Genomic DNA, 26,381 nt, shown 5'->3' with positions numbered 1-26,381 from the left:
ATATGTATCACTCTGAGAGTGTTGCAGTCAAGGAAAACAACTCTGAGGGACAACAGGCACTGAGGCAGGAATCACTAGCACAGGGCCTATAAATTAAACCCAAATATACAAAAGCAAAAGCTTAGGAACCATCCCCTGCACACACCTCCTCCTTTATAACCAGTGGAGTAGGGTTGATGAAGAGAGACCAACAATCCATTCTCTACAAATGACTGAAGACAGCACAAGTCCCTGGTTATAGGTGCCTCAACCTATTCTTGAATGGTTCGTTGTTATGAGCCACCGACCCAGTATCACCGAGTCTCTCTAAGTTCTCTTCCAAAAATGGTAATAAAATATGCTGAGTCGCTCATATTCCCGCAGTTATACTGGGAGACAACAGCTACAGGGGTTAAACATTCAGTCCCCGAACCAAAGCAATCTGAGTTCAAATCCTACTTTAGCCGCTTGCTGCGTACCCCAATCAATGATCTTTTCTGATACCCCGCTAGCCTATGCCCTCCGCCAGCTCGCTCCTTCACCACCACCAAACATATGGAGCCGAGGGGGGCTACACAAGAGCAGACAGAAATCTGTTCTCCCTTTACCACACCATCTCCTTGGCTATGGTGACGCCTTGAATTTGAGCGCTCCTCATTCTCTCATTCACTAGACTGCCGCGACTCTCTTTCCTCATATTGCTTGGTACACTCCAGCTTTTACAAACTCACCGGCACGCTGCTGGGGCGGCACCAAGCACTTCCCTTCTCTTCCCTCATAGGGAGGAACTAAAATGTAAGAGTCAAGGTTTTTAGCAAATGACTTCCCCGTTACCACGGTAAAGCGGCTACCGCCATCTTTAGTGTGCCCGATGATTCTTCGTGTTGGTCTAAGAAAAAATGAATAATAAGGAACTCTACAGACTAAAATCCTGCATGTTAGTCTAGGACCGCACAAGCCTAAGTCGGAACCGAGTTACATTCCGGTCGCAACCCAGCCCGGAGTCGTTAGCTCTTGGGGATGGAGGGCGCGCCAGCTGCTGACGCAATGACGCCAGGGGAGGGGCCATGTGCGCGCCCTGCCCAGGTGCTTCCGGGTAACGCGCCCGTACTGAAGCGTGTTTAGCGCAGAGCTCAGGCGCCGTAAGGAAGTGTGCTCTGGCGCACCGGAAGCTGCCGGAAGAGAGCGATGGCGGGTTTGACTGTGAGAGACCCTGCGGTGGATCGTTCTCTGCGTTCGGTGTTCGGTAAGAGGAATTCGTGGAGCCAAGCGCTGGGGAGGGATAGAAAGAGACAAGGAGCAGCAAGGAATACCCCCTGCACCTAATGAATTCCTGCAGGAGCTGGTGGTGGGTCGGGCTTGCAGCTCTACCTGCCCGTCTTGTGGAACGGCCGCTCTAGTGGACTAGCGGGCAAAGTGATGCTCCCTTCCCCTGAGGTCTCACAGCCTTTTCATGATGTGGCTGAGGAAGTTAAACTAGCGTTCAGTTTCTATGCGTTTCTCCTTTCATGAGCTTCTATTATTATCTAGAATCGAGGGCACCTGGCAACTGTCCCGTACTGCTCACTCCCTGTCCCAGAATACAGATTATATGATGAGTGTATAGAACCCTGTGTCCACTTCCCGCCCTCTCGTAAGGACTTTCAGCCTCTGTTTTTTATTTGTAACATTTTGGTTCGACACTGGTAGTGGCCACCTGGAGTCTTAAAGTGGATTATAAATGAATGAATGAACGAATAAATCTCGTCGAAGAAATTTTAAAGAGGATCAGGTCCATTCTGAGTAATCTTTTCAGATGAAATAAGGTTTTTTTATTTTTTTAAAAAAGATTTTATTTATTTATATGACAAATCACAAGTAGGCAGAGAGGGAGGCCGGAGGGGCGGGGGGGGGGGGGGAAGCAGGCTCCCTGCTGAGCAGAGAGTCCGTTGGGGGACCTGATCCGAAGGCAGAGGCTTAACCCACTTAGCCACCCAGGTGCCTGGAAATAAGTTGTTTGTTTTAAGTCAGTGTGGTGATTTTAAAGCACCTTTTGGAATGGCCATAACAAAACAGTTCAGAATAATTTTGAAACATCCTCCACTATATTCATGATTATTCTTTGAGTTTGTATGTATGTGGGGAAATACAGAAATAATATGCCAGTTTTTAAAATATCAAATACATTGGTATTTTTAGCAGTTGTCAATAAGACTTGCAGATCTTCAAGTAAATACCAATGCCAAAGTATTTATTTTCACCGAAGGTAAGGAAAATCATAATATTTGTAAGATAAGTCTGAGAACTGATATTTCGAAGTGCCTGTGCCTTTTATGTTTAATCTTAGTAGTATGTTTTGTAATTAAAGTCAGCAAACAACATTGAAATGTTGTCTGAAATACCATGGAACTAGCAGTGTGGGAACACTATTTTGAGGTAGTTGTTACATTTTCAGTGATGTAAGTACTGATTCATTTTACTTTCTTACAGGGGAAATAGGTTACAAACTCAGAGTTTTAATCTGTTGTCTATTTTCTTCCACAGTGGGGAACATTCCATATGAGGCTACTGAAGAGCAATTAAAGGACATCTTTTCTGAGGTTGGACCTGTTGTTAGTTTCAGGTGAGATTCTCCTTTGATTACTTGGGGTTTTCTTTAAAATCACAAATTTGGCCTTTAGCAGTAATAGCAAGGTTTTTACTGGTGACTTTTCACATGCATCCTTCTGTTTGTAACAGCTTTATTCAGGTAAAATTCACATACCATACAAGTCACATTTATTTTTACTAAAAGGTACATTTTTTTAAACTTTATTTATTTATTTGAGAGAGAGAATGAAAGAGAGAAAACATAAGAGTGGGGAGGGCCAGAGGGAGAAGGAGACCAGACTCTCTGCTGAGCAGGCAGCCTGAAGTGGGACTTGATCCCAGGACTCCAGAATCATGACCTGAGCCAAAGGCAGTTGCTTAACCAACTGAGCCACCCAGTCACCCTTACTAAAAGATACATTTTTTTATTTAAAAATGTTTAAATCATATTTTGGTGAAATAGTCAAAGTGATAAAGTTATTTGTCTTAGAGTGGACCAAATTAGAACTTGCCCATGTTAGCAAGAGCCCTATGTATATGTAACATTTGTGCCCAATACTTGGTTCTGCTCCTCCAGGTTGGTATATGATAGGGAGACGGGAAAGCCAAAGGGTTATGGCTTCTGTGAATACCAAGACCAGGAGACAGCACTTAGTGCCATGCGAAACCTGAATGGGCGTGAATTCAGTGGGAGAGCACTTCGAGTGGACAATGCTGCCAGTGAAAAGAACAAAGAAGAGCTGAAGAGTGAGTATAAACCTGATTAGTATGCAACATGAATTAGTAAAGATGTAACAATGAAGATTTTTCCATTTGTGATATGTTTTAGCACCTGTTAAAATGGTTAGCCACTTAGCTTCTTGACCCCCTTGAGGCTCCTGCATTAGGGAAGTATATATCTTTGAGAAACAAGGTAAAGTTGACTTTAGAAGTCCTTTAGTTACAAAGGAGTTGATTTACAGTTGAAGATGAATTCAGGCTCACCAAGCCATTACTTGCACGAACTATGTCATTATGTAACCGCTGCTATAACTGTTTGTCAGATCTGTGACAATCTGGGATTACTAAGGCATCCTGGCTTTTTTCATGAGGTACCAGATCAGGAATTCCATTCTTAATTAGCATCTTTTTCTGTTATTTTGTTTTTAAGATTAGCCTCTTTATCTCTTGTTTCACTTCTAATGACTTGTCAAAAGGAAATCATTATGCCTCATCCCTAATTTAGGTTAACATTGTCTACCTATGTGATCCTAGTCCCAGCTTTCTTCTGAGAACAGAAAATACTTTCTGTCACTTTCCTCTACAGAAATAAGAGACTTGCAGATCACTTACTTCTCAGTTCCAGATAATTTAAAGTTATAACAGGTCCTGGAAAGGAAGCAGCCCTGGAAAGTAGATACTTGAAATGATTTAGCTCATAATTTTGCCTCCTTAACTTTTTGTACTTTCTTCCCGATCAGGCCTTGGCACTGGTGCCCCTGTCATTGAGTCACCTTATGGAGAGACCATCAGTCCTGAGGATGCCCCTGAGTCCATTAGCAAAGCAGTTGCCAGTCTTCCACCAGAGCAGATGTTTGAGCTGATGAAACAAATGAAGGTGGGAGGAGGCATTAGGTTAAGAACAAATCAAATCACATCAAATTTTTGAGGAGTTAATCAAGTGAATGGAAATGATTCCCTGAACTCAAATATAAGGTGTGCCTGTTGACCACCATTTCTTGCACCTTCGATATGCCATATGTGCACAGCATATTTTATATTTTGTGCAAAGAGCTTTCCATTTTTTATACATAAACACAACTATACAATCTGGCTTTTTGTGGCCCATAGATATCAGATGTAGATCTTCAGATGTGGCTTTTCTCCTAAATGGTGGTATTATGGTATTTGAAATGCCTCTTCCTTCTCTTGCCTATCATGACCGAAGTTTTGTGTGCTATACAAAAACCGATGATAGCTTAAAGAGCTTCTTGAGTATTATATTTCTCAGATGAGAATGGCTCTAAATCACTATTAATTTCTAAGTACTAAGTATTGAACCTGATGATGAATCTCTTTATCTTCCCAGCTTTGTGTCCAGAATAGTCCCCAGGAAGCACGGAACATGTTGCTTCAGAACCCTCAGCTGGCTTATGCTTTGCTACAAGCACAGGTAGTGATGAGAATTGTGGATCCAGAGATTGCTCTGGTGAGTGCTTCTTATTTGTTTATGGAAACACCACAGCACACCTTGAGTGGGGTAGGAACTGCCTGATTGCCTTGTTAAACAGAAAACTCATAGATTTGTCTTTTCATTTTTTAGAAAATTCTGCATCGCCAGACAAATATCCCAACACTGATTGCAGGCAACCCTCAGCCAGTCCACAGTGCTGGGCCTGGCTCAGGATCCACTGTGTCAATGAACCAGCAGAATCCTCAGGCCCCTCAGGCCCAGGCTTTGGTAGGATTTATCTCCTATAACGTTTCTTTTACATGTTTTGAATGCCATTTTCATGTTAGGAAGATATACCGAAAGAAGAACAGTCAGGAGCTGAAAATGATAATTTCAGTTCCCAGGCATAAAAGCAGTTTTCATTTTGCAGAGTACATGGCATCTGAATGAATGTAGATTTGGTGCCAAGTTTGTGAAACAAAGTGATCCTTCATGTGTATCCTTTTATTTTTTTTTTTTAAGATTTTACTTACTTATTTGATAGACAGGGATCACAAGTAGGCAGAGAGGCAGGCAGGGGCTGGTGGCGGGGGGGGCGGGAAGCAGGCTCCCTGCTGAGCAGAGAGCCCGATGCAGGGCTCGATCCCAGGACCCTGGAATCATGACCTGAGCCAAAAGCAGAGGCTTTAACCCACTGAACCACCCAGGCGCCCCTGTCCTTTTATATATAGGCTAATTTTGGTATTTATGTGCATGTGTGGTACTATGGTTGGCACTTTGTTATTCTACATCCATTATCTCATCTAGGACTTAGAGTAATTGTATGAGGTTGGCATTCTTATGTCTCCTTACCAATGGAAAAAAGTAAAGCTTGCTTGCCAAGCATGACACAAAACTGAAGCTATAGAAAATCAGTACATTTGAAAACTGAAAAATTTCTGTATAGAGAAATAGAAATAAACCCCAAAGACAAACGACAAATTGGGAAAAAGTATATGCCACACACATGACAGACAACTGGCCGATTACAAGTCCTTGGTCACGTTCAAGAATGTTTATTGCCACATTGTAATTATGAAAGGTTAAAACATCCTAAATGTACATCAGTGGAATAATGGGGAAAATGTTGTATATTTATCCAGTGAAAGACTCTATAGCAGTTAAATAAATTACACCTGTTGCCATGAATGACTTTCAAAAACCTGATTCCATATAGTAGTAAAGAGGAACTAGGATACATGGTGTAACAAAGATAACTCAAAAGTTACAGAAGTGAAAATGAGTGAATGTAGAAGCCTTCCCAAAATATGGCATATTTGTATTTGCACAGATCCCAAAAAAATGTTGAATGAGTTGCAAATATATTTAGTACGTAATGATTTACATACAATTTTTAAATGTCTGTAAAAATTCTTAAGTGGTTGTCTTAAGAAGGGAAAACAGGATGCAGTTAGGGAAGACCAGAGGGCAGATTTCAAGTACATATAGTATATTTATTTCCTAAACTGTATGTTTATTTTCCTTTCTATACAATTTATATATCTGGAGCTTTTCATAATAAAAGTGTTCAACCTCAGGGTAAATGTAAACAGAAAGAACAATAATCTACCATTTTTACCATTCAGACTGGTAGAGGTAAACAACTTGAAGTCAACCGTAGGTGCCACATATGGCCTCACAACACAGGTCAGACTTGTCAGTGTCTGCTTTTAGAGAACATGGTCCATCTTAATTGTGTTCTATATAACCAGGCTCATGTGTATTGTCCAAAGGCATATACATATCATTTTAATTTTTTTTATATTTTAATTTTTTTTAATTTTTGTTTTTATTTTTGTTCAGGGTGGAATGCATGTCAATGGTGCACCTCCTCTGATGCAAGCTTCTATGCAGGCTGGAGTTCCAGCACCAGGACAGATACCAGCGGCTGTAACAGGGCCTGGTCCTGGTTCCTTAGCTCCTGGAGGTATGTTTCCTTTACAGTCTCCTCCACTTTGGTATTTTGCTAAAGTTTTGTTGTAGCAAATGGTATAATGTCACCAAATTATTATGTGGTAATGAGATCTTGATATAAAATTACATAGCTAGAAAGCATATATCCTAGATGGAAGGAATAGTTGGTCTCTTATACACAGAGAGAAGGGAAAAGGACCACAAAATGGAAAAGTGAGGTAAAACTTCCAAATTAGCAAGGGGGAAATGGAATGAATGGAAACTAGCCAACAAAGCCAGCAAATAGAGGGAAAAGAAAATAACATTGTGAAGTAAGTAATAATAAACGTAGAGTAAGGAGAAAGGAATAAAGTCTCATGTAGTCGTTATTCTGCTAAATGTGAATGGACTGAATTTTCCCACCAAAAGCCAGAGACTTAGATTAGGTTGAAAGGCACATTAAAAAAAAAGACACAAAATACATAGTGACATTTGTTTTATTATATTTAATAGATATGAAATTGCATTTCATTTAATATAATCAGACCAAACAACACAAAAGGAAAAAAGAATTTTTGAAACTGTACATTTTGATTGCAAGTAAGTATATAGAAATTAATAATGAGTATTGCTATTATGTTTTTGGTCTTTGTCATTCAGCAATCATAACTAAGAGTTACTGAGTGAAATAGTGGTTCCCTATATGAAACTCCTATATGAACACATGATAGATATCAATATTTTAAGTTTTTATGCAACATACTTTCCTCTTGTTAATTTATCTAATCTGGGTTAGATTGACTACAACACTACTCAGTGTTGAATCTCAATTGTTCTGTTTTGTAGAGAAACTGGTCTACAGAGCTAAGTTGACAAGGAATAGAGGAAGGGATTTTAAAAGAAATTTCAGCAAATTCATGATTTTTATTTACCTATAGAGTAAATATCTTTCAATGAAAGAAATGGATTCTGTATTTTGTACATTTTTGAGTTAAGGGTGCCTAACTTAAAAACCTTAAGATAAGGGTACCTTGGTGGCTCAGTTGGTTAAGTGACTGCCTTCAGCTCAGATCATGATCCTGAAGTTCCGGGATCAAGTTCCAGGATCGAGTCCTGCATCGGTCTCCCAGCTCCGTGGGGAGTCTGCTTCTCCCTCTGACCTTCTGCCCTCTCATGCTCTCTCTTACTCGCTCTCTCTCTCAAATAAATAAATTCTTTTTTTAAGGATTTTATTTATGTATATGACAGAGATCACAAGTAGGCAGAGAGGCAGGTGGGGGGGAAGCAGTCTCCCTGCTGAGCAGAGCCTGATGTGGGGCTCGATCCCAGGACCCTTAAATCATGACCTGAGCTGAAGGCAGAGGCTTAACCCACTGAGCCACCCAGGTGCCCCAATAAATTAAATCTTTTAAAAAAAACCCTTAAGGGCGCCTGGGTGGCTCAGTGGGTTAAGCCGCTGCCTTCGGCTCAGATCATGATCTCAGGGTCCTGGGATCGAGTCCCGCATCGGGCTCTCTGCTCAGCGGGGAGCCTGCTTCCTCCTCTCTCTCTCTCTGCCTGCCTCTCTGCCTACTTGTGATCTCTCTGTCAAATAAATAAATAAAATCTTAAAAAAAAAAAAACCCTTAAAATATCACAAGTCGAAATGTGGCCCTACTACACATGACAAGTATGCAACCCATGACATAGGCAGCTCATAATGTGAGTTGAAAAACACCCAAGTCATCTGTATTCTGGTCAGTGACACAGGTGCCCTGATCATGCAATTAGATGTCACAGAAACATCAAACTGCTGTAAAAGTTTCTAAGTGCTCTCCATTTCTGTACTTACAGTGTCGTGAATTGTTAACATACAGTGTGTGGATCAACATTTCTGTGGACCACACTTTGAATACCTTTGTACTAATAGATAAAAAATAAATAAAAGATAGTGAATAAAGTAGTAGAACCAGTAAGCATGACTTATTATGGGAGATTTAGGTCTTTTGACTAAAGAATACACTTTTGCCCCCAAAAACCTTGGAACAGTTAAAAAACACATACTTGGGCATAAAATAAAAACAAGTTTAAAACGTAGAGATTTTATAGGCCATCTTCTCTTATTATAAACCAGTAAAATTAGAAGTAATTACAATGTAACTGAAAATAACATTTACTTGGAAAAATGGGGACATAACACTAGGTAATCCTTGAATTAAAGGGGAAATAAAGAAGAGATTTAGAAATTATCCAGAAGGCAACAAAAAGTGTACAAAAAGTATGGGAAACAGTACTTAAAATGAATACCTTCAAATGCCTGCGTTATTAAAGAATAAAGGAATTCTAAGTACTAATTTTAAAAGAACTAGGAAAATACTTTTTATAAAGAAACAAGATACCAAAAACAGGAAATTAATAAATATAGAAGTTGAAAGTAGGTGTGAAAGGAACTTAAAGTGATATTTTTATAAGTCTGTAGCATTTCTATTTCTGAAGTTATTAGAACATCAATCAGATGTTTGAAATACCCTGTACAAAACTCATTGACAGTTGGTGAGAAAGGGAAACAGCCTAGTAGCAAAGAAGTCAAAGAAAATGAGTAGGCGCTTCATAGAAGAGCAAATCCAAATGGCAACAAAGACAAATGCATTTGTAGTCATGGAATTACAAATTAAATTACAGGATTTCACTTTACTTAAACCCATCAATCTGGCCAAAAGTTTCAAAGAGAGCTATTAGTTGGGGATGTGGTATCATAACTTGTTACTGGAAATGTGAAATGTTTTAGCCTTTTAAGAAAATAGTCTCACATTTAAAATCCATGTACACTTTTACCCACCAGTTCCACTTCTGGGAAACTGAAAGTGAAAGTGCCATTGTGTGATAGTGTATAATATGAGAAATTATGCCCATATGTCCTTCTGCCACCACTTTCCTCAGATCCTAAATCTTTACATTGTTTTGGTGAATTGTCTGAATAAATCATAGAATGGTTTGTGATTAGAAGAGACCTTTGAAATTCTGTAGACCGGCAGGTCTCAAACTTTAATGACTACCTGAGGAGCTTATTAAAGTGCAGATGCTGGTCCCCACCGCCAGACTTTGTAATGCAGCAGGTCTAAGGTCAGGCCCTGGAATTTGCAGTTCTAACAATTTTTGGTGACACTGACACTTCTGGTCTGAGCAGCACATTCTGAGAACCACTGGTTTAAACCAGCTCATTCACTTTACAGATGAGTAAGCATGGGCAAATGTTAACTTTATCAAATCACTTGTTCAAAATCACAGTTACTTAGTAGGGATGGTGCTAGCACAGGTTCAGGTTCTTAATTCATGGCTCTTCAGTACCTGGCATATTAAACGGACTAAGAGAATATAATGTGGGGGCGCCTAGGTGGCTCAGTCAGTTAAGCATCAGCCTTCAGCTCAGGTCATGATTTCAGGGTCCTGGGATTGAGCCCCATGAGCCCTGCATGGGGCTCCCTGCTCAGCAGGGAGTCTGCTTCTCTCTCTCCCTCTGCCCCTCCCCACCATTCACGCATGCTCACCGTCTCCCAAATAAATAAATAAAATCTTAAAGAGAGAGAATATGATGTGTACTTGAGCTTTTAGTTAAGTATTAATGAACTGCAAACAGCAGCTTGTCTTTTCTTCTTACATACAACATATATAGTTCCTTTGAGGAAAAGAGAATTATTGCTATATAGAAAGGATGAGACAAGGACTTGTGGTACGTAATTATTCTTTGTATAGCAAAGAATACTATCCCAACTGGTTAGGGTAGAGCAGTGGTTCTCAACCCTGTTAGACCCTGCAGGCTCTTTTCATAACATATTTCATAATGACTTTTTACTATCCTGGAATGAAATACACAGATATAACCTACTTAACATGAGTCCCCCCCAAAATATAACGCCCTTACTATAATATAAAGGAGAAATAAAAGGAAATTAACCTATAATAAAGAATATTTTTAATATGCATGTGTTCAGGCACAACTAGACAAGAAACCAAAAGGTAGCAATCAGATGTTTGCTCCTATGCCATCAGTGTAAAAGCTACAGATGCAGACAGATACAGGTATGGTGTTTGCGCAACTCAAATACCAGAGGGACTGTTGACATTAGTGTTATGATTTTCTCAAATGGTGGAAACTTTTGGTAAAGTTCTTAATGAAACAAAATGCAATACCTGTAATTGACTCAGTAGTTGTATTTCTGGAAAATTCAGTTTATATGTGTACAGATGTAAATAGGGAAAAAGAGCTTTTTTGTTTACAAGTATAGCAGACTTAGTTTCTAAGTTCAGATGAATGTAAACAGATTTTCATTTGTGCTAATGTTCACCAAGACATCTGAAAATTTTGCAAGACAAGATAATTCTGGATTATGGAGGACTATCTCAGACATTGGATTGCATCTAGTATCCCTGTTGGCTTCTCATGAAATACCAGCCATGCCCCATAAATCTTTTCACAACAAAAACCCACAAATTTACAAAACACCTTGGGAACAATATTGCCTCCTCTGAGAGGAGTTATGTGGGCAAGTGCCATTGTTCTATATCACAGAATTTCTGCCAAGGTTTTAGTAACCAGGGTGATTAAATATTCTCATTTAACTCACTTTTCTATCACTGAACCCTAGAGTTTGCTAACAAACTTTACCTTCTGTATAACTGCGTTGTTTAGTGCGAGTTACGATCTTTTTTTGTAGTTTTCTGCCTGTGAGGCAGAAGGGAATTTGTTAACTCAGCCACTGTCCTAATTTTTTCTCCATGTCCTAATTTGTGTTTTTCTTTCCTTCTCTTTATCTTCTAGGAGGAATGCAAGCCCAGGTTGGAATGCCAGGAAGTGGACCAGTGTCCATTGAGCGGGGCCAAGGTAAATAAGTACTAGTATCTGGTTAATGTGGACTAGACCTGGAAATGTTGTATATCTGCGCCGTTTTAATATGGCAGCCACTAACCATATGTGGCTGTTTGAATATTAAATTCATTGAAATTAGGTAGAAATTAAAATTCAGTTCCTCGTTCCCACTAGCCACATTGCAAGTGCTCAGTGGCACATGTGGTTATGGCACCACATACTGGATATGGCAGATAGATAATATTTCCCTCATTGCAGAGTATTTTGTTGCACAGTGTTAGTCTAGACTTTCCATCTAGTGGCTCAGAGCCCAGCTCTACAAGAATCAATAAAGCAGATGGATCTTTTCTTTCTCTTTATGTCACCTTTTCATAATAATCTAATGACACTGCTGACATGTCCTCTCTCACTCTGGATATCTGTTGACTGATTAAGGAATTTTAATAATGAGCATATAACATGTAGAAGCCTAATCTAAACCACAGAGAAGACTGGGAGGGGATCAGAGGTCTGTGAAGCCTACTTGGTAAGGGTATGTTACACTGTGGCTGTAACACTGGCTACCACAACATTGGCCACTCCAGAATCTCCAAATTATTTCCTCTGTTGCTAGAGTTTGAAGAAACAGAAAAATGCAGTGGTCTGGTTGAAAACATTAGGAGGAGAGAGTGAGAAAACAGAAGGAATTAACAGTAAAATTGAGCACATGCTATAGGCCAGGCACTTTAATTTTCATCAACAACTGTGTGAGTTAGGGGGCAGCACCTCAGTATTCAGGTAAAGAGATGGAAGCTCAGAGTTTTAAGTTATTTCTTCCTGGGCACATGGTAAGTAAATACTGCTGAGTAACGTGGACAGGACTTGGAGCACTCATCTCTCCCAGCTAGTAAGTGGCAGAGCAAGGTGCTGAAGTCTCTGACTAAAATCTTACTCTTTCTGAAAATCCTCACCACCTCTATTAACTTCCACAAACACTCTTCAGTGTCTTCTGTTCTCAGTCATGTTGTCATCATGATGAGAAAGAACAGCTTTGGGCAGCATAGAGAAGCTTAAGTTACTTCTTAGCACATGGTCTATAAATGAAACCCATTTTTTAAAAACAAAATATTAAGATAAAGGCCTCTGTACTATATTTACTTGTCTGCAGTTTGTTCACTAAGGTTGAGTGCTAAAGTGACAGAATGGATCATCTGATCAGATGTTTGACAGTGGAACAAACTCTTGACCAAATGCCTCATCTAAGTAGCCTGTGGTTTTGTGCTATTGTTCCCCAATGCCCTTGACCACTCTCAGTAGATTGTACATGTACCCAGAGAATTTCTGCATTAGGGAGAAGGCATTGGGGTTCCAGTCATATTTTTCTTCTTCCCAAGCCATCAGTCAATCAAACTTGAGCTGTTTAATATGTATTTCCAAAAGACCTCTTCTCTCCTGCTGTAGTTCTTATCACCTCTCTGGATCCAAAGTTAGCAAAGGGAAATAACTAGAGTTTTGAAGATATATCAGCTGTGTCTTCTCAAAGAGATAAAGGAGATGAGTGTTCTTTTATAGTTTTTGTTCAGTACTCAGCAGAGGAAGCAAAAATCTTCCCACTTGTACCCAGTTTTCTTTCTTTTCCTGGAATCCATGCTTCTTATGCACATTTGTAATGGTAAAAGGAGACAGGGAGATTAGTTTAAGAAGATACTTCTTCTGCCACCTCTGTGTAGTGTTAGCTCTCTTTTCATCTCATTAGTCTTTGTCTGCTGTTGTCATGGTGTTTGCTTATCATCAGAGACTCACAGTGGCAGAATATTTTTTGAGGAATGATGTTCTCTTTCTTTGTCTAAAGATCATTCACTGCTTTTCCCGCAGAGATTTTTGTGCAGTAAACTACAGCAAAAACAGTCCGCTTCTGTGAGGGACCTTTTCAGAATAAATCTTGCCTTCCAGATTCAGTACAGTGTCTTTCATGTTTTGCTTATGAAAATATGACTAGAGGTTCAGAACTGCCTTGTTTCTTGTAACGGTATAAGGAGATTTAGATGGACTCGTAGTAGCAGAGGTGGAAATTCAAAGTGGCTGAATAAAATCAGTGGCCCACCTGTTTCACTTTAGGAGGCAGTCTTATTACAGCAGACCAGTTTCAGATCCCACAGAAGCTACTATGGTTTAGGAAGACTTTGTAGCACTCTTGGCTTTTTAACCTACGTGTGTAAATCTCGAACGTCTATATGTGTATGATTCTGTGTGTGGGTGTGGGTGTGTGCATGCTTGTGTGCGTGCAAGCTATTTAAGTGTCTGCTCTTTCTCCTTTTGAACTTACTGCTCACCTAGGAACCCTACAGCACTCGCCCGTGGGACCCGCCGGGCCTGCATCAATTGAGCGAGTTCAAGGTACCCATTGTATCTACGGGTTTCCTTTTGCTTGTGGTGTTCAGGGTGGGACGTTGAGAGGACAAGGGCTGCTTGGCAGTCATCCTCACGTTCGGAACCCAGAAGGGTAGTGTTTTGGGCTTTTGTTTTTAAATTTTTTTCCTGTTGGGGCCACAAGCCTAAGATTGACCTCTTCACACAGGGCAGAGAACATGGATGATATGGGCATCTGTCCGAGGCTGTACTCCCTCCCTACTGGTGTCAGGAGGCTTGGATGGAATAGCAGTCTGTAAGGAGACAGCAGGTTCTTGCAGAGCCATGGCAGTGTTCCCATATGCCAAGACCCTACCTCTCTTTTGTGACTCTGGTCCTTGAACTAAGATTGATTTTAAGGAAAATCAGGAACATAAGGTTCTTCAGGTTGCAGTGCTAGTCCTCGGCAGGTTGCTCCCCACTTTGTTCGTTATATAATTCCATCCATACCTCTGACATGGCACAGATGCTGCCTACACCCTGCTTCTGTTCTTGAGCTGCAAGAGGAGTCTGCTGTGGTGAGGTTTCACCCGCTCTCAGGTGTCTGAATTATGTTGTCAGTGGTATATAGAGTCATTTCTTGTTTCCTGATGTGTCCTTCACAACAGTAACTTCCTGTTTGTTTCCCTGTCAGTGCCGATGCAGGACCCCAGAGCCGCTATGCAGCGTGGGCCCTTGCCTGCCAACGTCCCAACTCCTCGAGGTCTATTAGGAGACGCCCCAAATGACCCACGTGGAGGCACTTTACTTTCTGTAACTGGAGAGGTAGAGCCTAGGTGAGCATTAACAAAGAAGGAAAAGACTGGGGGAATCCAAATTTTCCCTTGGTCCAACAACACCATCTTTCTGTACCTCTTTGCCTACTTCAGTAGATAAATAAATATTCATGGCCACTATCTAAGACTAAGGAAGCACTTCTCCTTGGACAGAACTGTATCTGTTGAGTTTGTCATTTTGAATGAACGAACCATGGTTACCCAAGTCATCTTTAGAAACTGGAAATTCTAGCACATATCTAAACAGGAAAAACTTATATTGCTTACCGGTAGTGGCAGTATCAACAGTAGCAGTAATAAGATGATGATGACTGATATGAATGGGGATTATGCCTCTGACTCTGCTGTGAGTACTTTACTATGCTCATCTCATTAAATCCACACAACAGCCCTGTGAGAGTGACACTAATATCGGTCCTGTTTTACAGATGAAGAAACCGAGGCATAGAGAGAGAAGTTAAGTAAATGTGCCCAAGATCACACAGCTAATAAGTGATAAAGCCTAGATTTGAACCCATGCAGTAACCCACATTCTTAAGTGCTGTACTACGTACTCGTTCTATACAATGGAATATTTGTTACCTTCTCCTTAATTATGAGTGCCCTGAGCAAATATGAAATTCTAGAATACATGCATTTGTATCTCCATAGCTTTTTTTTTTTTTTTGCCTACTCAGTTCATTCTCTTAGCATTTGTAGACTGGTGTTTGCATCGGTTCTTCTTTTTTTTTTTTTAACTTACTGATCTTCTGCTTGGCATTTCTTTTATTGTTTTGTTCTGTTTTAAAATACTACATTTTTCTCCATCTCTAGAGGTTACCTGGGACCACCTCACCAGGGTCCACCCATGCACCATGTCCCTGGCCATGACAGCCGTGGCCCACCCCCACATGAGATGAGGGGAGGGCCATTAGCTGAGCCCAGACCTCTAATGGCAGAGCCAAGAGGACCCATGCTAGATCAGAGGGGCCCACCCTTGGATGGCAGAGGTAAGGGGAGACCATGTTACAAGGCCTCCTGGTAGTTGTGAGCTGATAATAAACCCAGCTGTCTTAGGTTCTAATCTGGGATAAAGAAGGCTGGGACAGTGGGGTTGGCAAACATTTTTAAGGTTTATCTGCAAACCTGTAAAACTGGTAAGGGAAAAGCAAAAGCAGTCTTGTTTACAGTTGATCTTTGAACAACACGTTTGAACTGTATAGGTCCACTTAGACATTGTTTGTTATAAACATAGTGCAGTACTAAATGTATTTTCTCTTCCTTAATGATTTTCTTAACATTCTCTTTTTTCTAACTTACTTTGTTATTAGAATGCAGAACATAATACATACAACATACAAAACAGGTGTCCATCAACTGTTTTATTATTGGTGAGGCTTCCAATCAGCAGTAGGCTACGAGTAGTTACGTTTTGGGGGAGTACTCCAATCCTCATCTTGTTCAAGGGTCACCTGTAGTTGGGGGGAGATGTGACCGAAGGAATAGATTTCTTTCTTTGATCTTTGGTTCTTTTCGCTGTGAAGATGAGCAGCTAGCAGTTTTCTTACAACTTTCTTTACAGGCGGAAGAGATCCCCGAGGCATAGACGCACGAGGAATGGAGGCACGAGCCATGGAGGCTAGAGGATTAGATGCCAGAGGATTGGAGGCCCGAGCAATGGAAGCCCGTGCAATGGAGGCCCGCGCGATGGAGGCCCGTGCAATGGAGGCCCGTGCGATGGAGGCCCGCGCGATGGAAGTCAGAGGGATAGAGGCCAGAAGTATGGATACAAGGGGCCCGGTCCCTGGCCCTAGAGGCCCTATGCCTACTGGAATCCAGGGTCCCAGTCCAATTAACATGGGGGCAGTTGGCCCCCAGGGATCCAGACAGGTATGTGCGATACTCACTTCTTGCTTCTACTTGAAATCTTGATCTATTCAGGAATTGGCCATTGAACCTGACTGTGAGCGCTTTCTGATTTGGGCTATTTCTCAGCTTGTTAGAACAGGAAGATCTCCCTTTCTCTAGTTTCTCTGTCCCTTAAGATGGTTATTTTCTGGCCACCAGGATTGTAGCAATCTTATCCCACAATTTAAGGAGTTGTTCCATTCAGAGCAGAGCCCCTGCAGATTTAGGAGGCAGTGTGTATCACTAGAATCTAGGCATGGATAATTTGAAAACCTCCCCAAGTGATTCTAATGTACAACTGTAGGAACTGCATTAGAGCATATGAAGAACTATTAGCAGTCATTTCAATACTCTTAGATTTGCAGAAACCTATTTTAATTTACTTTCATCATGTAGCCTAAGTGAACGATGGAACATGAAAGGCAGTTTTTACTAACGTTCACCTTAAAACCTGTGCAACTGAATTCTTATCTTTTCTTTCTCCTTATTTGGCTCTCTCCAGCTATGTGTATATGGCAATCTGTAATCATCTCTGTGTTGTCATCTCCTCCCTCTTCACACACAAATGTTTGTGGGGAGATGGTATGTGTGTCTCTTCCCTGAATTTGTATGTGCTGGCACCTTCGTCTCCCTCTTGCTCCTCCTTCCTCTATGTACTACTTCTATCTCTCTTCCCTCTTCCATATGTTTATGTGTCTTGCTCTCATTTGTGTGTGTGTGTGTGTGTGCGCGTGAGAGGGAAAGGGAGAGTGTCACTGGAATGGAACACGTTAGTCATCCAGTTCTCTCATTTTATAGGTTCGGAAACTGAGATCCAAGAATTCAGGTGCCAAATTCATACAACTGAAAAGTGGCAGAGCAAGGAATAGAACCCACTGTTTTTTTCAGTGTACCACTCAGTCCTGTTATCTGCACATCATGTATGTGTATATGTGTATCTGCTTCCCCTTCTTTAATAGGAAATACAAATATGTTGTTTTCTGCTGTGTAAAAGAAAACTATTCTCTTTTTTTTTTTCAAATTGTGCTTTTTTAAAAATGTGTCTGAAGGCCTTGATGTTTATTCTGCCCTCTAGGATCAGTAGCCTTAAAATAGAAACAGTTTTTATTCATTCATTTCATCAGTCAGCAAATATTTATTGAACACCTACTGTGTACCAAAGAGAGCTCTAGGTACTAAGGATATAGCAGTGTGAAAAAAACAAAGTCCCCGCCCCCATGGAGCTTGCATTCTAACTGGAGAGACTGACAACAAATAACTACATGATGTCGTTATATAATTCTATCAATAGTTTTGTGGAGAAAGACTTTGAAAATAAAGGTTGGAAGACCATTTCTGGATAATGTCTTGCTTTTTTGTCTCTGCTAGTGCTTGAACTTGCTACTCTGTAATATTAGGTTTATATAGTTTTCCTTCATAGATTGTATAAAGCGTATTAGATTTGAGTGAAAAAAATAAAAATTTTATCTTCAAATCTTTTTTATATTGTTTAAATTAATATGTTCACTCATATGTAAGAGATAGACAGTGGGAACCCTGCTTCTTCCCCTGTATCTGTCTCCCCTCTGACCCTATCCATCTAATATCATAGCTTTTATTCAATTTTTGATGGATCTTTCTAACAAAGAAGAATATAAGAAAAAAATGCATCTCTATTTCCTTTCTTTCACTGTTCTGTGCCTTGTTTGTTTTTAACTTTATAGTATATCCCTAATTCATAATTTTAAATCAGATTTTTAAAAATTAATTCCAGTTTACCTAGTTGGAAACTTGTTTAAAAGGCTTATTATGGGGCACCTGGGTGGCTTAGTCGTTAAGCATCTGCCTTCGGCTCACATCATGATCCCAGGATCCTAGTATCGAGCCCTACATTAGGCTCCCTGCTCAGCAGGAAGCCTGCTTTCCCTCTCCCATACCCCCTGTTCATGTTCCCTCTCTTGCTGTGTCTCTCCCTGTCAAATAAATAAATTAAGTCTTTAAAATAAAAATAAATAAATAAAAGGCTTATCATTACTAGGGTGATTATGTGACTTATCCAAACAGGGACATGTTCGCAAGTAAGAGTGCTATTAAATAGTTACTCTGGGGCAAAAGCATAAACTGGGACTATCTTGGGCAAACCGTGGCTGTGTGGTCACCTATATTGTGACTTGTCTGCCTAGAGCAGGCATTCCTGGAAATTTTAAATGGCCATTATTGAATGTTTAGCTCATAATATAATACTTCAAATTAGTATTAACTGTGAAGCTTCAAACTTGTTATTTTCCTAATGTTCCAGATCTGTAACACATTAAGGTTCAGACTGGTCTCTGGTTTCAGTACTGATAAAGAACAGAAAGTGATAATAAAGTGTACTGTGCTTTCTTCCCTTTTTAAACAAGATAATGAAAAATGATTTTTTACCATTTTTGATTACTCAGGGTCATCATTGAATGTGCCTGTTATATGTGGTATAATAGAAAGTGTAGTTATCTCCTGTGTGGTTTCCAATCTCCTTCACTATCAGGCTTTCGCCTAGCTATTCACATTGCTGTCATGGCATCTGCTCTTAACAATGTATCCACATTTCTTTTTGTGCTTAGCTGCTTCTGATCAGCTGGGGAAGCAGGTAACTAAGCTTGTTCACAATTTGTGTTTCATAATAGTACCTAAACTCTGGGTGAATGCCTGAGTGTGAACATAACAATATAAGGACCTTTAACAGTTATTCTCGGTGCTCTGAGGCCTTTTCTTTGGGTTATGATAGTCTTCCCAAGATCAAACTCACCGAAGATCATAAATAAGTATGATATAACTGCATTTTGTTCTTTTAACTTGGGTCAGTCCTATTTCTTGCTCTGTATTTAGCAGAAAGCATCTGCTGCATATTTTCTCTGGGAAGGTATAAAAAGCAAATGTTGGGCTAATAGCATTATTTTCCCCAGAGGCCTTCCCCTCTCCTTCTGCCACTGCCATTATGATCATCTCTGCCTTACTTGGGGGATAGGGCTCTTTGGGATGAACTGCCTATGTCTGATTGAACTAGAGGTAGGCAGTATCTCTGTGAATGTTGCTTCCCCAGTGGACCAGCATACATTATCTCTAGAATCTGCTGGCTTTCATTGCTGTTTCCACTGAGCACTAGTTTCTAGGATGCTCTCAGTTTTCTCTCTGCTCATGCAGCTAAATTTTGTTTGATTTGATGGTAACTGATTGAGCACCATATTTGTTGATGGTGCTAGAGCTACTATAAGCAAATGTGTCTAACTCCCTAGTTGATCTCTTGCTAAACCCTGCCTTCTGCCATTGCTGATGGTAGAAAGTGATCTTCAGAGTCATTAATTTGCTTTTTTTAAAAAAACTCCTATCCATAATCAAACCCTATCTTTCACAATGCTCCTATTGGATTCTAAATACTATATGAGAAGTTCTGAAAACTCTCTCCTCTCTTTTTGTGCACATAGGTCCCAGTCATGCAGGGAGCAGGCATGCAAGGAGCAAGCATTCAGGGTGGAGGTCAGCCTGGGGGCTTTAGTCCTGGCCAGAACCAAGTTACCCCACAGGACCATGAGAAGGTAAGTTGTCTGTCTCCATAGACACACATCTTCTGGATTCCTCTTTTCAGTTATGATGTGGAGGTCCTGGGTCTTTGGAGTTCCTTTGGAACTGATGTTTACTCTTACAACTTTTTATGATCTTGTTATCTGAAAATCTGTGGGCCTGGTCTTAAAATTCTTGAATGGATGTATATAAATGGCAGCCTATGTTACATTTCAGACTCATCAGGTGATAACGGTTGTTTTTGCAGACCAGATTGACCTGAAAACCTGATTTCCTTTTTTCCCTCTCCCCTTTCTGCTTTATCCCTAAAAACATAGCAGATTCCCCATGAGTACATCTGTTTATATATTTGACCATCGTGGGGAGCTCATATCTGATGGGAGGACTAAAACTTTTGAAAAAGAGATTTTTTAAAGGGGTGCCTGGGTGGCTCCATCCGTTAAGTGGTTAAGTATCTTTCTTCAGCTCAGGTCATGATTGCAGGGTCCTGCTGGGATCAAGCCCTGCATCAGCTTCAGGGTCCCTGCTCAGCGTAGAGTCTGCTTCACCTTCTGCCTCTGCCCTCCTCCACCCACTCACGCTCTTGCGCATGCTCTGTCTCTCTCAAATAAATAAAATTTTAAAACTCTTTAAAACAGGATTAAAAACTGAAGACTTCCAAGGTTCACAGATAGCATGTTAGTCTGTAAGAACTTTGGGTTTGTGCAGGCGTCTGACTGATTTGAGTCTCCTAATCTTCAGTATTATTGTACTTGAGCTTTTCATTGTGCCTTTTCTTGCCAGCTGGTTTGGGTTTGATTTGATTTGGGGTGGGGTTTTTTTGCCTATAGTATTCTCTGTATGAAGTATCCTTCCTTTTTGGACGGAAGCTGGTGGTGGTTTCTTAGGCGCCATCATTAAAACTCATTCCCCTTTTTTTCCTTCTCTTCACAGGCTGCTTTGATCATGCAGGTCCTTCAGCTGACTGCAGACCAGATTGCCATGCTGCCTCCGGAGCAGAGGCAGAGTATCCTGATCTTAAAGGAACAAATACAGAAATCCACTGGAGCACCTTGAAAGGTGAGCAGACTTAACCCGCCTAAGTTAGATGATTTCCTTGTGCATTTGGGGTATTAGAGACTTTCAGCCTTAACCCATGACCCTCTCAGCTGATCTGTGAAGACTGTCCGAGGCCCAAACTCCTCTTGGCTAAACTCTTCACTCTTCATTAGGTCAGCTCCTGTCAGGATGGGAAAGACAACAGGGTATCTGTTCAGTTGTTGAGTTGGTTTTAAACTTTTTAAACCTTTCTTTCCTAATGGCAAAAGTAACATCACTTTTACGAATTTAATCAAATACAGAAATGGAGAAAGGTCGGAGTAGGAAGCTCTGCTTCCTTAATCTTCTTCCCGGGACAACCTCTAAATGTGGTTTGGTGTGTACCCTTCCAGGATCAGTGGTGTTATTTTATTCCAGCTGTCCCATCAAAATGGTGAAAATACAAAGCATTTCAATAAAATATATAAATATTTTGGTTTCCAGTATTTATTTAATATTGACTCTTTTGATGTTAAATTGTTAGAGCACATATTTCAGGGTTGTGACCATCCACTATCACCACCAGTCCCTTTACATTTTAGAGATTGCTATACACTGCTGCCCTTTCTTTTTCTTTCTTACCTGTCAGATAAAATGGATCGTAATCATGGAACCATCTGATTCCGTGTATTGGCCTTTCTTTTAAAAACCATTTTCCCAGGGCACCTGGGTGGCTCAGTGGGTTAAAGCCTCTGCCTTCGGCTCAGGTCGTGATCCCAGGGTCCTGGGATCGAGCCCCTCATCCAGCTTTCTGTTCAGCAGGGAGCCTGCTTCCCCCTCTCTCTCTGCCTGCTTCTCTCCCTACTTGTGATCGCTCTCTGTTAAATAAACAAATAAAATCTTTAAAAATAAATAAATAAAAACCATTTTCCCCAACATCTTGAATTTCATAAATAATTTTTTCTTGGGGCATCTGGGTGGCTCAGTGGGTTAAGTTTCCACCTTCAGCTCAGGTCATGATCTCAGCATCCTGGGATTGAACCCTGCATTGGGCTCGCTGCTCCACAGGGAGTCTGCTTCTCCCTCAGCCTCTGCCACTCCTGCTGCTTGTGTGCACTCTCTGGCATGCGCGTGCGTGCTCTCTCTCTCTCTCTCTCTCTCAAATAATCTTTAAAAAATAAATAATTGGGGCGCCTGGGTGGCTCAGCGGGTTAAAGCCTCTGCCTTCGGCTCAGGTCATGATCCCAGGGTCCTGGGATCAAGCCCTGCATTGGGCTCTCTGCTCAGCAGGGAACCTGCTTCCTCCTCTCTCTCTGCCTGTTTCTCTGCCTACTTGTGATCTCCGTCTGTCAAATAAATAAATAAAATCTTTTTAAAAATAAATAAATAAATAAATGTTTTCATTTTTCTTTAAAGATTTCTTTATTTTCAAGTAATCTCCACCCAGCTTACAATGCTGAGATCAAGAGTCGTATACACTACCAACTGAGCCAGCCAGGCACCCCAATAATACTGTTTTCTAAAAACAACTTAAAATTTACATTGTCCCGATATCAGCTGGAATATCACCTTTTGAATTTTTACTTGTTGCCCCATCTGTGTTATAATTCCCATCCATCTAATATCAGATAATAGTGAGCTCATTTATACTAATTAGAAGTCTTTACAAAATATGTTGTGTTTTAATCCATATTTGCAAAGTCATGAAAACATCCAAACTGGAAACATGCTTTATTTCTGTATTTAGACTTTTTTTTGGTAGTTGCTCAGGTTTATTTATTTATTTATTTTATTGGCATATAATGTATTATTAACCCCAGGGATACAAGTTTGTGAATTGCCAGGTTTACACACTTCACAGCATTCACCATAGCACATACCCCCCCCAATGTCCATGATGCAACCACCCTCTCCCTACCTCCCTCCCCCCGGCAACCCTCAGTTTGTTTTGTGAGATTAAGAATCTCATGGTTTGTCTCCCTCCCAATCCCATCTCATTTCATTTTCTCCTTCCCTACCCCCAAGTCCCCCACACTGCCTCTCAAATTCCTCATAGACTTTGTTTTTTTAATAATTTTTAAATTTTATTTATTAGAGAGAGAGCGCGAGCGCGCACAAGCAAGTGGAGCTGCAGGCAGGGGGGGGGGAGAAGCAGGCTCCTGCCGAGCAGAGAGCCCAACACGGCTCAATCCTAGGACCCTGAGATCATGACCTGAGCCAAAGATAGATTAACCAACTGAGCCACCAAGACATCCCTGTATTTAGACTTTAAATGATTGGACTATAATGAGAAGCTGTCATAGATGGATAGCTAGCCAGACTTTTGGTATGACCAATACTTTATCTTTTTAGTCCAGATACCCAAAGACATTTTTTTAGTAGAAGTATAGACTGTTATAATCAGAGCAATAGATGAAAAACTACTCCCCTCTTTTACTTTTTCTAATTTATTTATGTCAGAGAAGACATTCCCTACAATATGAGGAAATTACTATTTCTAGATAGTGAAGAGAGAAATGTTTCTGAAAGTTCTTTTGTTGTATATTCTAGCTTGTAAGGTAATTCAAAGCCTTTCACATAAACCACAGGGCAAAGGTTTTTGTTTGTTTTATATTTTATTTTGAAATAATTATAAATTCACAGAAGGTTGGGAAAATAGTACAAAGAGCCTCATGTACCCTTCCGCCAACTTCCCCCAGAGATAACATCTTGAGAAGCTGTTATGTAATACCTTTTTGATCTGTAGTACAAAACCAAGAAACTGACATTGATACATTACTGTTAACTAGATTACAGACCTTTTTCTGTTTTCACCATTTTTAAAACCTACATTCATGTGTGTGCATGTGTGTGTGAGAGAGAGAGAGATGAGCTGTGTGCTTGTAGGTCTATACCGTTTTATGTGGCCAAGGTTTTAATGTGTATTTGTTGTTACTTGTACATAATATGGCCAAAATGTTGGCTCTCTGTCCATGCTATACCTTGCTACTTGTGATTCGTTTCTGCTGTCACTTCTGACAGGCTTCTATTCTGTCGGATCAATGGTTCTCAACCAGAGGCAGTTTTGCTCCCTGTAGGACATTTGGAAATGTCTGGAGACATTTTTCATTGTCACAACTTTAGGTGGTATGGTATACTATTGCATTCAGCAGGTAGAGAGACCAGAGATGCTTTTAAACATCCTATAATCATAGGATATCTCCCCCCACCCCTGTGCGCATAATAAAGAGTTACTTGTCTCCAAATGTCAGTAGTGCTGAGGTTGAGAAACTCTGCTGTAACAGGTGATCCCTTTGGGGATCCTGGAGGCAGACACCTTAGGAATCTCTCCCTGGTGATTGGTTCGTTTGCATAGCCTCCCTCCCAATTTTAAATTGTTTTTTTCCTGATGTTTGGGAAAGAGAACTTTGTCTCCATTTCTAATGGCTTTCTCCCAACTTTTCCTTACAGGTTTTCAAAAATACCTGGCAACAAATCGGGAAATCAATTCCATAACTTTGTTGAAATGTTGCAAAAAGATGACTTCTGCATCCTAACCCTTGAATGACCCAAATTGGTGCCAGGTGGAGGATTCCCATCACCTTCTCTCAGAACAAAATCAGTTTATTCTGTTGTCTTAGTTTGTATATTTTCTGTGACTTGAAATAAACTTTGAACACAATTTTAGTATACTGCAAATTGATATACACGACCTTTTTGCTTTTAAAAAGCTGAACACGAAGGTTGAAACCTTACATGTGTTTTCAACCTTTACTGCAGTGTTGTACTTTAATGTTATATTGCCATAGTTCTGTTTTTCCTTTGAGTTAACCACTTATTCTTCTTGGTGATATTTGAGAATTTCTCAGAAGCAGTGTTTTCTGAAACTTAGTTTTTGCTTTGTTTGCTTCCAGCAGGAATAATAAGATTTGCCCTTTGAGAACTTGCTAGAACTTCTGAGTTTACTGGGAGAAAATGGGCCCTGCTTAGAGCTATAAAATGGTCAAAAGGCCAACAAAGTAAAGAGCCTAGCAAAGCAGTGTATTTAGTTTAGAAAAATGCAATGATCAAAATGCATTTTTTTTATCAATAACAGGTTTATTTACATGCACCATTAAGAGCTAAGAATGTTGAATTGGCACTGGTTAGAGGGTGTCAGCAACACAGGAGACTGTTAACATTTACCTGTCTGTCCTAAAATTTTTCGGTCTCAGTAGTCAACCTTAAAAGTTAAAGAAGCCACTAATTTTTCACATGTTCAAGATGAAGTGAAAACTAAATAAAAATCAAAGAACAATATACATTTCACTCTGCCTTCTAGATAATCATGAACTTACAGCCTTCCCCCATAACCAAACTTATTCTGGGAAATTAAAACATAGAAAACCCTAAAACTTCTACATTCTTCTCATTTATTTTAAGAGGACCAAATGTAGATCACAAGCAGTCAGATTGCCCATTAGGCCTGCCCCTGCCTGCTTCCTTGCAGATACATGTGACAGTAATTAGTGCCACTCACTCTAACCTGTGGCTCCTCCTGCCTAGTATTCTCTCTCTCATAGTGGCATTTAGGAGGAACATGATTTCTCTCCCATCAGGCCAACCTCAAGAGGTTAAGAGATGCCTTAATAATTAGTAAAGTTCCACTGGAACTATTATTTGAGCCTATTTATATTCTCAGAATCCTACCCTCTGGGTGAGGATTACGGTCAAGTGAATTAAAAGCCTTCCATAGGCTTAGAGAATGTAATAGCATATTGCTTACATGTCAAGCAAAAGAATGCAATGATAATCGACTTTATGAGAGACATTGAAATTGAGGGATTTTCTATTCTGATATGTAAACATCTACTATGACAAAAATTTGCTAAATAAGCTACTTCATATTATAACCTAGGAAGACAAACGTGCTCAAAAATAGCTGAGGAGCTTTCTGGGTATTCTCCTCATCCCCAGTTGAGGCTTGGATGTTCATTATACCTAGGATTTATTATCAATACCTTTTCTACCTACTTCCATGAATATTCTAGGCCTTAATAGTTGATTTTTAGCAGCAGTCTTCTCTTGAAGTATCAATATAGGTAGACAATGAAACAGAGTGAAGCCTTTCTCCTTAGGAACTCATTGTGTAAGTTTCAGGGAACACTAAGATTCCAAATCAAAACAGTGAAGATCAAATTCTATGGTCAGCAATTATCTAAGAGGAACCACGTCATCCAGGTTCCATTGTGCATTTTCCTAAAGCCTTACTAAATTTTGTTTAGATCATTGAAATCCAGGAAATTGGCAACAGCTGGGATATTCCAATCTGTTCCTA

The 26,381-nt window shown here is 40.2% G+C and overlaps 1 protein-coding gene across 3 annotated transcripts; it reads left to right on the top strand.

Moving 5' to 3' along the window:
- Positions 1 to 1,096: 1,096 nt before the first annotated feature.
- Positions 1,097 to 24,746, top strand: CSTF2 (cleavage stimulation factor subunit 2). 3 transcript variants are annotated; one of them, XM_044234609.1, is made up of 16 exons: positions 1,097 to 1,225; positions 2,503 to 2,581; positions 3,125 to 3,294; positions 4,008 to 4,144; positions 4,616 to 4,735; positions 4,850 to 4,987; positions 6,542 to 6,665; positions 11,430 to 11,492; positions 13,794 to 13,853; positions 14,035 to 14,121; positions 14,500 to 14,641; positions 15,455 to 15,630; positions 16,203 to 16,510; positions 19,972 to 20,082; positions 21,002 to 21,127; positions 24,536 to 24,746. In XM_044234609.1, the coding sequence occupies exons 1-15, from the start codon at positions 1,168 to 1,170 to the stop codon at positions 21,122 to 21,124; spliced, it is 1,896 nt and encodes a 631-aa protein (XP_044090544.1). In that variant the 5' UTR covers positions 1,097 to 1,167; the 3' UTR covers positions 21,125 to 21,127; positions 24,536 to 24,746. The 3 variants fall into 3 exon arrangements, with proteins under 3 accessions (XP_044090544.1, XP_044090545.1, XP_044090546.1); XM_044234610.1 differs by lacking the exon at positions 14,035 to 14,121; XM_044234611.1 differs by lacking the exons at positions 13,794 to 13,853; positions 14,035 to 14,121 and having other exon boundaries at positions 1,098 to 1,225.
- Positions 24,747 to 26,381: the final 1,635 nt, after the last annotated feature.

This window comes from Neovison vison, chromosome X (assembly GCF_020171115.1).
Source record: "Neovison vison isolate M4711 chromosome X, ASM_NN_V1, whole genome shotgun sequence".
NCBI lineage: Eukaryota > Metazoa > Chordata > Mammalia > Carnivora > Mustelidae > Neogale > Neogale vison.
Note: the sequence above shows the minus strand (reverse complement) of the source record. Positions and strands in the feature narration are given on the sequence as shown.

Bases quoted from the DNA above. Each gene is read 5' to 3' on its own strand.
- CSTF2 (XM_044234609.1), top strand. From the start codon at position 1,168: ATGGCGGGTTTGACTGTGAGAGACCCTGCGGTGGATCGTTCTCTGCGT. The intron at 16,511-19,971 runs GTATGTGCGATA...TTGTGCACATAG, and splicing joins GCCCCCAGGGATCCAGACAG to GTCCCAGTCATGCAGGGAGC. The intron at 20,083-21,001 runs GTAAGTTGTCTG...TTCTCTTCACAG, and splicing joins CCCCACAGGACCATGAGAAG to GCTGCTTTGATCATGCAGGT.